General features: G+C 57.7%; 1 protein-coding gene across 3 annotated transcripts; it reads right to left on the reverse strand.

The window, feature by feature from the left end:
* Positions 1-852: 852 nt before the first annotated feature.
* SLC35E2B (solute carrier family 35 member E2B) lies at positions 853-12,963 on the reverse strand. 3 transcript variants are annotated; one of them, XM_059898918.1, is made up of 9 exons: positions 12,767-12,955; positions 11,853-12,255; positions 11,630-11,765; positions 11,296-11,423; positions 9,542-9,662; positions 8,093-8,146; positions 7,727-7,799; positions 6,497-6,642; positions 853-4,919 (listed from the first exon to the last, which is right to left on the reverse strand). In XM_059898918.1, the coding sequence occupies exons 1-9, from the start codon at positions 12,857-12,859 to the stop codon at positions 4,682-4,684; spliced, it is 1,392 nt and encodes a 463-aa protein (XP_059754901.1). In that variant the 5' UTR covers positions 12,860-12,955; the 3' UTR covers positions 853-4,681. The 3 variants fall into 3 exon arrangements, with proteins under 3 accessions (XP_059754901.1, XP_059755053.1, XP_059754983.1); XM_059899070.1 differs by having other exon boundaries at positions 4,912-4,999; positions 12,767-12,962; XM_059899000.1 differs by lacking the exon at positions 853-4,919 and adding an exon at positions 4,924-5,002 and having other exon boundaries at positions 12,767-12,963.
* Positions 12,964-13,229: the final 266 nt, after the last annotated feature.

Here is a 13,229-nt window from a genome sequence, read left to right on the forward strand (position 1 = left end):
GTCCCGGCGGGTCCCGCCCCCCCGTCCCCCCGTCCCCCCGTCCCCCCGTCCCCCCGTCCCCCCGTCCCCCAGCCGCCGACAGCAGACCTGCGCAGAGTGCCGGGCGCGCTAGCGCGTCATTACGGGCCTCGGCGCCGACTGCTGACGGAGCCCGGGGTGCCGGGGCGGGGCGAGTCCCTGCGGGCAGCTCGGGTTCGGGGGAAGTCCGGGCCTGGCCTGGTCGGGTGCCCGGTGCTGCGCCCTTTCTCCCCGTCCCCGTGACCCCGACCCCGGCGGTGGCGCGGTGGACTCCGAATCTTGCCTACGGAAGACTTCCCGCCAGACCGGGGCGGGGAGAGCGGTTGCCACGGGGTTTTAAGCTGTGCTAAGGCGGGGGAGGGGGGCCCTCAAAGTCCGTGCACTCAGGTTCTCCTGCGAAGGGTTTTAAAGACCCTCATCGTGAGGTGCGGCCTCTAACCTGTTGAGGCTCTTAGAATGAAGTTCTCTTCCCTGGCTCCAGTTACTCTGCGGACCTTGGTGGTCACAGAAAACTGGCAGTTCAACCTCGAGAACCTCAGGAAAGAGAACGGTAAACGAATACCCACATTCACTGGACCTGAAATGGAAAATGTAGAAAAATGCGACAGGAAATTGGGGCACAGAAAGGGCGGTGGAATTGGAATTCTTTCTCTTCCCGGAAAGAAATGTTTACTTTCTGTATCCAAGCGCTTGTTTTGCTTCCTGAGTTTTTGGTGACGGGAAAAAACCATTTATTTTACTCCCTTCACGCTGAAAAGGGGTGAAGGCAATAAGAACCCACCCTTGTTCATTTCAGTAGCGCGAACGCTGGGGAGTTACACAAGGAAGAAAAAGTACACGCTGAACATTTATTTTACTTTTGCATAACAAGAGTCCTAGATAGTTGCTACCATGGTGGCTTAATTTAGACAAAAATAACCAGGGGGCATCCACAGGATTCACTGTACAGCATCCATGTATTACCATAGCAGAATTAACAGTGACAATTATTTAACCACCATTTTCTAGAAAGAATTCATCTAATCACATAAATACTGAAATAGGTGAAATACAAAACACTATAGACATTTTGCACAATGTACTTTTAGTTCTCCGCAGTTTTGTTTGGTATAAAGCACATATAATTTGGTTCTGATATAGACAATTACTGATATAATTTTCAAGTTTTTCAGTGTGGGAAAGTCACTCTCACTGTGGCCCTCTGCAACGTGGTGCCCACAACACTGCCCTGGGCGGGTGCAGACACTACTCACACACATCTGCAGTCTAGAAATAGCACATCAGCTGAATGCCAGTTTTCCTCTGATGAAAACTGGGGGAAAAAACCCAAAAAAAACCAAAGACTTTGCCAATTAGAACAGTTTCCAACTCAGTTTGGACATCTAGGCATGGAGCCAGTGGCCATCAAACTCAGAATCTCAGCCCTCAGGAGAAGAGGAGGAGATACGACAGAGACAGCAAACTGGAAGGTTTTGCACCCTGAGCTGCAGGGCGAGTAAGCCAAGCGATGGTCAGCACGACCTCATGACTCTGCTCTCGGCTCCTCAGCCGGGATAGAGAAATAGGCAGACTCTTCAGGGGAGCTGGGACGTTCTTATTTATAAACTAAGAAAACAAAGAGGTCCCAACCAGGGCATGTACGTGTTTTGGAAAAGAACAGAGCCCTGAGCACAATGTTGGTCAAAGGCAAAAAGAGAGGAGAGTTTCTACCTGTAATAACATCCTTGTTTAATTTTTCCAACCCAGGGGAACAGTGAAAATACTTTCAGGCATCAGGAAGCACAGCCCCTGGACAGATGTAAAAAGACATGTTGCATTTCTTTGATCCCCTCTGGCCCGTCTATAAATGACCATCCATGGGACAGTCAGCGCCGCACAGGAGGGAAAGCCCACCAGTTTGGGGAAAGTATTTCAAGGGCCGGTGGCGAGCACGGCTCCATGTGGATGATATTCCTCATGCAGCAATTTTTTACTGTTTGATTCACAAATTAAAGACACATTTTGGATTGTGCAAGAGTATTCTCAGCTTTCCAAGGCAGATGATTTTAATGCTGATATGCAGGAAATTATGACTATCAGAATTCTTTTTTAAAAAAGCCTTTTTTATGCCACTCAGTAGTGGAAATTTCCTTGAAAGCCAGAGATCTCTACATCTCTAAGTATCAATGTAAGTAAGCAGATGACCAGATTCAGAAGCCTGGTTCAAGCGTTTGTTTACAAAGGCACGGACAACGACCAAAGACACAGGAGGAATGGACCCAATGTAACACACGACACCCAGTGTCAACACTGGTACGAGCACGCCTGCAATGGTTCAGTGAAAAGAACATCCTAAAAAACTACTAAACAAAGTTAATTTAAAAACGTGTCTGTACGGTTATTAAACAAATGCCATTGCCAGGCTGCGGGTTTTGACTCTCGGCGCAGGGCTGTCCCGGAAACGCCCAACATGTGGACGACTTAGGGGTGGAGATGCAGACAGAATGCAGCTGCAGCACATGTTTTGTGGTCTCCCACCCGGGATGAGGAGAAGTCTCAAAAGCAGCTTTGCTAGAAATTGCCTCATTTACTAATAATTTAGGAAAATCTTTCTTGGTCCTAATATCTTAGAAAATCAAAACAGGATGAGAGTGGAGGGAGGGGCACGTCCACGGGAGGCAGGGACCCAGGTCCCTAACAACACTCGGACACAGGCGGCTGGCACCTGACCACACTCAGATGACAGTCTGCCGTGGGCGACCACAGATGTGCCCCTTCTGTTCACGTCTCACCATCAGCCGTGGGCACAGTGGCCACAGTCTGAGCGCAGAGGCAGCAGCCCCAGGGAAACGGTGCTTTCTCTCTGGTCCTCACAGATCAATGCACCAGCCGGCCACCCCAGCTACCGCCAAAGAATCCTCTTTAGTTTTGTTTTGGGGGGAAGCAGAAAAAGAGGAAAGGGATAAAACCTGGGAAAGTCACACGAGCAACCCCTGCACAGTGAAGGTGCGTGTGACCCGCCGTCCTCTGGAGCAGGAGGTCAGCTTCGTAAAAAGGTTGTTTGTAGTTTAAAAGGCCTCATTTTAATCCATCATCATTACAAGCTTTTTAAAGTTAGCAGAACTTAATGAGATGTAGTTATTGCTCTTTGTTTCCAAGAGATTTGCTCTCCAGGAGGGGCTATTTTATATTTTCCAGTTGAGAAGCCAACTGGAAAACCAGAGAAGCAATCAGGGAGCCCAGGCCCCGAACAGCTGGGACTGTTGCCTGAGACTCAGGGAACGATTTGTGCCTTCGGGTGGCTCTGTCCGCAGGCTGGCTGGAGATGGCCGGGTGGCCAGCCTGCGGCCCCGAGTAGGGCTGCACCCGACAAGCCCCAGAGCTCGAGCCTGGTGGGAGGGAGGGGGCTGCATCCCGTTCAGAAATCCCAACAGGCTGCGAGGCAAGGGGTGAAGCGAGGGGTGGAGCCTCAGCCCACCACAGGCCTCAAACACCTGGCCGTCCGTCTGTCTGCTCTGGAGGAGGAGGGCCGGCCCGGGCCGCGGGTCTGACTGTGGTTTACCTGGCATACACGATGCGTTCCAGAAGCCACCTATGCCTGTGTTTCCTTTTAAAAACCTACACTGTCATTTTAAACGCAGCATAACAAAAACTGTACTGTCATTTTAAACGCACTGTCATTTTAAACGCAGCATAACAAAAACTGTAAATATTCCACACTCGTCCTGCTCATCATTCACGAGGGAAAATCCTCAAAGCCTCGTTGATGAGACAAGGCAAGGCTCCTGACCAGCTGAGTGGGGACGCGTGCTCCCCGGGGGCGCTCCGAACAGCCTGCCTCTCAACCAGGGGAGCAGAAGGGACAGGAGCCCCCTCCCTGAGCCAAACACCGCGGGGCGCTGCCCGCAGCCTCGGGCTGGAAACCACGTCGGGGCCTCTGGGGACGCCCCGGCCGCAGGTGAGGGCTGGACCTTCAGGAGGCGAGAAGCTCAGCGCAGCAGGCACAGAAAGGGGTGGGGCCGCCTTCCCTAAGTGGTGCTGGTGCGGGCAGCTCCGCCTCGGGCGGGAGGCAGGGAGGCCGGGAGGCCGGGGCCGGACACTCCATCCTCAGGAGCAGGGAACCCCGGTCTCTGCACCCCAGCTGTCCCCTCTCCGCTCTGTGCCCCGATGCCGTGGCCTCCGTGTCCGGGCAGTGGGGCAGCCTGTCTGAGCCCAGCGGACAGACTCCCTGACGGCCGAGGAGCCGGACGTACCTCCGGTGGCCGCCGATGGCTGGCGTGGGGAAGCGGGTTCTCTCCGCCGGCTACAAGCGGGGAGGGCGGCCGCTGGCTTCGCAGCTGTCCCCAGCGGTCGTCAGCCACAGAGGAGTCGGGGCCTGGCCTGGCTGCAGGGGTGCGCAGAGGCCGCCGGGAGGAGGGTCTCGCGTGGCTCGGCAACGGCTCAGTGGCAGCTGTGGTCTGCGCCCCAGGGGCTGACGTCTGGGAGCCCGATTCGAGCTCCCCCAGCTCCGACCGAACGTCCCAGAAAAGAGCGGGAAAGGCTGCCCACCCGCACCTCCCACACCCGGACCGTGACCCGTGGAGCCGGAGGCCCCACGCCTGCCGTCCAGGGAGCGGGAGAGGCGAAGGGGGTGCCCCGCTGGCGAGGAGGGGCGTGGTGCGCGGCGCCCCTGAGGCTGCGGGGCTCAGTGGCGTGGCCGGGGGTCCGGGGGGAGCAGCGGCTCCGGGCTGCCGTCCGGGGACTGGCTGGTGGCCGCAGCCAGGCTCTGCATGGCCTCCCGCTGCTGCTGCTTGGCCTTGTTGTAGAGCAGGACTCCGGCTGTCACCAGCACGGTGCCCACGGCTGACAGGCTGGTGACCCTGTTGCCGAAAACGATGACGCTGAGCCAGATGGACAGGGCGTGCTTGACGGTGCTGGCGACACTGCGGGAGAGGACAGCGGGGAGGTCGGCGGGGGCCGAAGGCGTCGCCGCTAACCCCACTCTTTCGTGCTGGGGTCCTTCCTACTAGGAAAAAGGTCACCGAGAAGTAGCGACACTTCCAACAAAAAGCCGAGTCCCATCTTCACACTCAGCATTTTGCCTTATTTTGCTTGGTCCTTTTTTTGACGGAAATATTTCTAAGTAAATTATAGACATCATGACATTTGATCCCTCAGTGCTGCAGCGTGCTCCCCACAGAACGAGGGAGGTTCCTCTGAGAGCACCTGAGAGAACCGATCATTAGGGAGAGGATCTGGGAAGTGACACAGCCCTGCTCCGCCACTGCTGGGACCTCATGAAGATAAAGTGAACACGACAGGGCTTGTCTCCTGAGCTGCCACTGCGGACAACTTAATTTTTGTACTTTTCTACCTAAAGTTATTTTCTTTAAAAAGAACTGGTTTGGGGACCGTCCTCGTGGCCCAGTGGTTAAGACTCCGCACTTCCAATGCAGGGGGCCCAGGTTTGATCCCTGGTCGGGGAACTAGATCCCATATCCCGTACAGCAGCCAAAAAAATTTTTTTTAATAAAATAAAAAGAACTGGTCTTCTGTTTTCTGCCTTTTTTTGAACCGTCACTAACAATCACTGAAAAACAAAGTTTCAGGGGTATGTGGATATAATTCCTGGTCCTAAATGGAAACAGGACCGTATGACAGACTGTGACAGCGAGAGCTTCAGGAGACCTCAGCAATCAATCTGCCCTCGAGGGCCCTGCAGGCAGCTCCCCTCCGGGACCTGGGCAGAGGGCACGTGCACCCCAGGAGGCCCAAGGGCAGCGACGCACCTGCTGCCATCACTTCTGGGTACAATTCCGCTCTCCAGTGACAGTTCTGAAGTTAAAGGACAAAGGCCCGTTGGCCTCTACGACACCGTGACGGGCAGGCCCGCTGACATCAGTGCATGGATTTCCAGGCCTGCTGGCAACCTCGGCCGATTCCTTTCTATTTGTTACTGAAAAGGCTCCGGTGTCAAATCACGCTTTCGCTAAGTCAGCCCACTTAGAGAGAAGAAGCCTGTGAGACCTGAGCTCAGTGCTAAGTTACCAGCAGGGAGCCGATGGCCACGTGTGGCTGCTCAAGTGTGAACTGATTAAAGTTAGAGAAATGTCAGACGTTGGTTCCTCGTGGCACCTGGCACGCCGCAGGCGCTCAGGAGCACACGTGGCCTGCGGCTCCCACCCCAGGCGGCCCAGAAGCGGGACAATCCGTCGTCCCGGGAGATTCCACGGACAGTGCTGTTTCGGGCAGAAGTACACTCACACGACTCCAAGGGTTTCTGCTTCTGCACAGAATCCCAGTGCGGATTCCCCTAAAGATCTGCTTCCCAGACTTTCCTGTTCACGTTTCAAACGGCACCAATACAGAACGGCCTAGTAATTACGACCCGTGACCACAGCGATCGCTACATTTGTGATTCCACAACCACGAACACCTCTTATAAAACGTCCAGATGGCAAGCGTTCCCCTCTGCACGTGACCTGGAGGCACTTCATCTCTTGGGAGGTGCGGTCCTTACCTGAAGGTCACGGGGGAGATCCTCCCCATGAGGGCGTAGGCCGTGACGCTCTGCAGGTGGAACAGGACGCCGTCCGCCAGCAGCAGCAGCAGCACGTCCTGGCTGTAGCGGAAGCTCCTCCCGCTCCTCCCGATCACCGGCAAGTCCTGCACCAGAGCCAGAGGGACGCCCGCGGTGCTGACACCCAGACCCCAGCCCAGGGTCCAGCCACACGCTGGAGCCCGGCCGTAGGACAGGACAGCCCAGTTCCACTTGTGTTAAAAAGAGAGGTCTGCGTAGACGCGCACCTGTGCTTCTGTAGGACTGACGGGATCCCACGACACGCGTGAGCACAGGAGCGTGTTTGTGCCCACGCAGACACGTCTGGGAAGCAGCTCCACTTGGAGCGGGCCTGGGAGGGGCTGGGGGACATACTGCTCTCTGTTTCATAAGCTTCTGCCCTGGGCCTTGTTCAACGGTGGTCACGATGTTTTTAAATAACAGTAGTAATAAAAAACAAGTGCGGGGGGGCTTCCCTGGTGGCGCAGTGGTTAAGAATCCGCCTGCCAATGCAGGGGACACGGGTTCGAGCCCTGGTCCGGGAAGATCCCACATGCCGCAGAGCAACTAAGCCCATGAGCCACAACTACTGAGCCTGTGCTCTAGAGCCCACAAGCCACAGCTACTGAGCCCATGCGCCACAACTACTGAGCCCACATGCTGCAACTACTGAGCCCGCACGCCTAGAGCCCGTGCTCCGCAACAAGAGAAGCCACCGCAATGAGAAGCCCCCGCACCGCAACGAAGAGTAGCCCCTGCTCGCCGCAACTAGAGAAAGCCCGCGCGCAGCAACAAAGACCCAACACAGCCAAAAATAAATAAACAAACAAATAAATTAAAAAAAAAAAAACAAGTGCAGGAATTCCCTGGCGGTCCAGTGGTTAAAACTCGGCACTTTCACTGCCGTGGCCTGGGTTCAATCCCTGGTCGGGAAACTAAGACCCCACAAGCCCTAAGGTGCGGCCAAAAAACAACAACAAAAAAGTGCACCTAAAAACCCTCAAAGCAAAGTTTCCGGGAACCGCTCGCTGCAGCTTGGCCCCCGTGGGCACCGGACCCACACAGGACCCTCATGGGTTTGCTTCGCTCAGTCCCCCCCACCCCCCTGGGCGCGTGGCGGCCTCTGCGTGCTCAGCACGCCCGGCGCCCGGGGCTCGCCCCGACCTGGGAAGGCGCCAGCACCGGACTCACCATGAAGAAGATCCAGGCCGGGACGAGCATGGCCACGGCTGCCGCGCTGGTGTAGAACTGCAGCTCCGCGGCCCTGCGGGGACAGGCGCCTGATCCTCTCCCCGCCTCGCCCCCGCCCTCGCCCTCCGCGGAGCCAGGGTGTCCCAGTTTATTTATCTCCTCCCAGATGATACGGACGGCCAGGCCTGACAGGCGACCCACCAGCCACGGGACGGTGACAGGCAGCCTCAAACGAGCCGCCCAAGGGGCAGTTGGAAGCAGGTGGGGTTTTCGCCCAAGTTTCAACAAGGTTCTTTTAAAGGCACCATGAAACGGGAGGGGTCAGGGCACCGGGTGGTCTGGTCTCCATGGAGCAGTGACACTTACGAGAACCTATATTTGTCCCCGCTGAGGAGCTTTTTGGAGAAAACGTTCTGCAAACTAGAACAAAGAAAGAAGAGGTTACGAGAGGTCAGATGGCACCTCACACGGTTGAAGTGCCACGTCCTCCGGAAACAGGGACACACGGTAGCTCCTTGGGGATGGCCCTGGCGTCTGCTGTGAGCCGTGCTGAGCTGCCCCTTTCACAGATGGGTAACCTGAGGTCTCGGAAGCTGAGAACGTGCCTGAGGTTACCCAGCTCTGCTCGGCAGCGGCCACGGGACAGACAGTGTGAGCACGGGAAGATCCTGGGGGAAAAACAGAGACAAAACTGCTGGCCGGGGGGCTTCCCTGGTGGCGCAGTGGTTGAGAATCTGCCTGCTAATGCAGGGGACACGGGTTCGAGCCCTGGTCTGGGAAGATCCCACATGCCGCGGAGCAACTGGGCCCGTGAGCCACAACTGCTGAGCCTGCGCATCTGGAGCCTGTGCCCCGCAACGGGAGGGACCGCGATAGTGAGAGGCCCGCGCACCGCGATGAAGAGTGGTCCCTGCACCACGATAAAGAGTGGCCCCCGCTTGCCGCAACTAGAGAAAGCCCTCGCACGAAACAAAGAACCAACACAGCTAAAAATAAATAAATAAATAAATAAATAAATAAATAAATAAAGTAGCTATTAAAAAAAGAGAGATAGCCTGTGCAAGGGCGGGGATGGGGTGGGTAGGGCCAGCTCTCCAAGCACCGAGCAGAAGGGGAGAAATGAAAAAAAAAAAAAAAACTGCTGGCTGGGAAGGCCCGCCCCATGGGAAGACCAGACAGCGTCCAGCTTCCCTGGAACCAGAGGGCCCAGCACTCTGAAGAACGACACTGCTCCCTGGACACCGGGTGCACAGAAGCTCTGGCCAAGGGGACCTAAACCAGAGCAACGAGCCCGCTGCAGAGGTTTACAGGCCCTGCGCCCCTCCTAGGGGTTTACGCCGCAGGCCAGTCAGAAACCTAGAGGGAGACTCGTGTGAAGATGTTTCCTGCAGATTTAAGTCATGAGGTCTGGAGCGTCTGCAGGTGAGCGAGGAGGCTTCTGGAGACCATCCTGCGCTCGGAGTTAACAGGCGAGATGCAAACTATGACGTGAGCTGGACTGTGTTTCTGGGAAAGGCTGAAGGAAACACAGCAAAGTGTGAGAAATGAAATGAAAGGCGATTTTTCATTTGTACTCAGCTGTATTCTTCAAAGCCTCCAGACGGGCCTGTTTTTCTTCGGAAGTAACGGCAACAAGAAACCCTCGGATACCGCGTTGCTGCTCTTGCCTCTCTTCTCTCGGAAGCGGTGACGCTGAGAGCAGGCTGTGCACAGGTGCCAGCGAGACGGCTCAGCCACCACTGGGGCGTGACACCCGTCCCCCCTCCCGCGGGACACGGAACCCCACGCGGCACGGGACGCGCCCGTCGGACTCACCAGTCCATGATGTTGGTGGACAAGGCGGCCGAAAACCCCAAGAAGTTGAAGCTCATCTCGGTGGCCGTGCACAGCGCCAGGCCGCCCATGACAGGGATGAGCGAGAGGTTGACCAGCAGCCCTGCGGAGCGACAGCACACAGGGGCCGGGCTGCAGTGCCTCGCAGTGGGCCGGGCTACCCCCCGCCCCGCCCCAGGAGTGCTCTGCACGCGGACTTTGTTCGAGTCTTCTCGCTGGAGGGAAAATATAGCACATGCCTCCCGTCACCCGCTCCAGAGCCAGGCGCCAGGGACACAACAGCCAGAGCCAGCAGCTCCAAGCCCTGCTCCCTGCACCCCACCCCCCGACCCCGAAGCCTCATCTGCAAAACGAGTAGGGTGAAGGGTGGTCTCCAGGGAAGGCTGGGAGAGGAGGGAGGCCCCAGACCCTCAGGGTGTCCAGCGCTCCTGCCTTGGTTCTGAAATCTAACCCACAGCCTTGCCGTGAAGGTAAAAGGCGAAGTCCATTCGGTGCAACAGAAAATCACGTCATTTTGCACACAGGGCATCCAGCCTCATGTGGTACCTCTGCTTTGATTTCAGACACTGCATTTCATTTATCTTGAAATTCAAAGCAGACGAGGGGACAAGCCTCTCGTGTTCCGCAAAAAGGAGCAGAGGTGCAGCCCTCAGATGACCGTAGCCCCCGCCCCCGCCGAGGACAGTGCTGTCCACACAGCAAACCCACAGGCCCGTGTGGCCTGAGGCCGAGAGCGTCGGCATGGGAGGAGGCCTCTGCTGGATGGCGGACCTCACACAGGGGCCACGGCTGGGAGGCCATCCAGGGGGCAGGCGCCTTCGTGGACTCGGGGCTCTGCCGGGGGTGCCCCACAGGGGGTCACTCCTCTGGGGACCCCAAACCTCGGGGTCCCTCAAGTCCTGGCACCTTCCTCATTCTCCAACGCCTCCCCAACAGACTTCTTTTTGCTAAATTTTATCAAGATTTCCCAACTGTTCTCAACAAGACAGCTGGTTTTCTACACACGTATCCGCCACAGCTGGAAAAGTGTGACGTTTTTAAGGCCTTGAGATAAATCCCTTCTGCGTGGTTAAGCTTGATGTGCAGACAGGCTGTCTCCTGCCGAGTACGATCTCAGGAATTGCTTTTACACTTTGACTCGATTCTGTTTTACCGTCACCTAAGCGTTTGTGCGGCTCCAAGGGCACGTCTGCGAGAAGCCCGGCTGCGTCCTGTCCGCCTTCATCCTCCTCTCTCCCTGAGGCAGGTGCCGCCTTGTTTTACCTTTGTGTCATTTTCCCAGTTGAAGCAAACACGTGTCTCCCTCTGTGAGCGACCCCCACCCCCGGGGTCAAACACGACGTGTCATGTCCACGAGTCTGCACTCTGCTTGCCTTCACGGAACCACACTCTCTAAACGGTTGGCGGGAAAGTCAGGGACGTGCGTGCAGCTGGCAGCGCGTGCCCGCAGCCCAGGTTGGAGATTTGTAACAAGTCCCCTCTGCTGAGCTTCGGGGAGCCACAGTGGAGGGCAGGAGGGGGTGCGGAGGAGGGGCCAGGGTGCCTGGCAGATTCCTGGGATGGGCAATGGCACCGAGGTTACCTGCCTGTCACTCCTTCACCCAGCTCCTACCATCCCCGGCCTCTGAGGCTAAGAAACAACCAGGAGGGAAGCGGAGGGAGCTGAGCTCCAGGGTGACATGGGTGGGAGCGGCCCCCGGAGGAGCTGGCAGGCCCGGGCGCTGGGGGCTGCTCACCGGTGTGCTCCCCCAGGACGGTCCGGGACAGGATCACAGTGAAGATGGGGGCCGAGCTCTTCACCGTCTCAGCAAAGGACACCGCCACATTTTTCAGGCTGACCAGACCCAAAACCACTGTTGCAAACCTAAGACAGTCAACAGCGTCACAGGGATGAGTTGGCGCATCTGCAGCCACGGGGCAGACCTGGTAGGAGCCCAGAGGGTGCGCACGTCTGCCCCGCCCCCGCCCGGCCCCCTCCCTCCCAGGATTACCTGATGGTAACAGTCAGCGGGGGAAGGTGTTTTACGTGTAAAAAACTCAGACCCTCAACCAGAAACGTTAGCTGCTTACCTCATGAGACCCACGAACAACATGGTCATGATGAAGTTGGGAGGGTAAGAAAGCCGGGTTTTGTGCTGATACAAACAGCAGGGAACAAATATTTTGACACAGCCGATGAGCGTGGTTGACAGCATCTGCACGGCCCCTGGAGGAGGAGACGGGGGGCGCCAGCTAAGCAGAGGGGCTCCGCCCCGCCGGGAGCTCCATCCCACCGCCAGCGCCCGCCGGGTACCTAGCATGCTGGGCTCCCCTTCCAGCAGGGACAGGATGTGCTTGTTGAGAAACAGGGTGCAGAAGCTGAAGAAGAACCAGAGTGTGAGGTAGATGAGGGCACGGGCACCCCACACGCCCAGGTCCGCCTCGATGACAGTCGTCTCGGTGACGGTGACCGTGAGCACCTGCTCGTCGGGGCCACCTTCGCTCTGGCCAAACGCGATCTTCTCACTCCGGTGGCCGAACACGGGGCCCCAGGCCAGGAGCGGCCGTCCCCCCGGCTTCTCACCGGGGCCCGGAGCCAGCTCTGCCAGGGCCGCGGGCTTAGCGGATGCCGACATCTCAGGGGCGGCGGGCAGCGCAGGGCAGGGACGCGGGGACGGAGGCAGCGGCCATGTGGGCGGCACTGGGCGGGGCGCGGGCTGGAGTGGGAAGGAAAGGACGGCGTTGCGTGAGCGGCTAAGGTCCTGCCGAGTTTAATCACCCACTTAGAGTAACTTCAAGACGCAAACTCGGGGTCCTGGCCTTGTTTCCAGCCCCAAAGGAGCGGGCGCCCCGACGGCTCGGACTTCTTTTCCAATAAATTTCTGAGACCAAAGGCTTTACCGGCCTCCGTTCCCTCCCCACACACCTGACCCTCCAGCCAATCCCGGCCCGAACTCCTTCTACAGTACCTGCCAACCCCCGCCTCTTCCAGCCTCGCCCCACCCCCGGGGCGCCCCGCACCCCCCAAGCGGCCGGCCCAGCCTCGAGCTGATCCTCCAGGCTGCCCTCCCGCAGCTCGGCTGAGGCCTGGGGTCTCCGCCCCCACCCCGGAAGTTGTCACAAGTGCTCCGCACCTTCCCACCCACCCTGGGACCAACCAGAGCCGCCGAGGAAGGGGCCCCCTCGCCCCGAGCTCCTCCCACCAGGCTGGCTCTCCCACGCCCTCACCCGACTTCTTAATATTTCATCCAGTGTTTTGAGGTGTCCTTTGTGGGAGGGTTGACCTGCCCCGTCAGAGACTCTGAGTTTCTGTCCCTCCATCGGGTTTCGAGTTCCAACCCTTGCGTTCTTCGCGTTCTATTTGCTACCGTTTCAAACTGGCCCGTTTCAAACTGGCCCGTTTCTCTCAACTTTCGATTCCTTCTTTGCATCGTCTCTTTCACGGTCTAACCGTTCATCACCCAAGCCCTGACAGTACGACCCTCAGCCTCTCAGCGGGTCAGCTGCCGCTGGCTCGAGGGGGCTGTCCGCGTGCGCAGATCCTGGGCCGGGGGACCTCCTCCTGGGCTTGAGGGCGGGCCTTGGAGCGGGCGTGGGGACCACCTCAGCGGGTGCCCAGGAGAGGGTGCTGCTCCCTCAGCAGACCCACACCTGCTTGGCGCTCAGGCCTGCGGCCACGACTTCTCAAGAG

Source organism: Balaenoptera ricei, chromosome 1 (genome assembly GCF_028023285.1).
Source record: "Balaenoptera ricei isolate mBalRic1 chromosome 1, mBalRic1.hap2, whole genome shotgun sequence".
Classification (NCBI taxonomy): domain Eukaryota; kingdom Metazoa; phylum Chordata; class Mammalia; order Artiodactyla; family Balaenopteridae; genus Balaenoptera; species Balaenoptera ricei.

Coding starts and splice junctions, on each gene's coding strand:
- SLC35E2B (XM_059898918.1), bottom strand. CDS start 12,859: ATGGAGGGACAGAAACTCAGAGTCTCTGACGGGGCAGGTCAACCCTCC. Junction 11,766..11,852: donor AGGGGAGCCCAGCATGCTAG/GTACCCGGCGGG, acceptor CTCCTCCTCCAG/GGGCCGTGCAGATGCTGTCA. Junction 8,147..9,541: donor TCCACCAACATCATGGACTG/GTGAGTCCGACG, acceptor TCTTTGTTCTAG/TTTGCAGAACGTTTTCTCCA.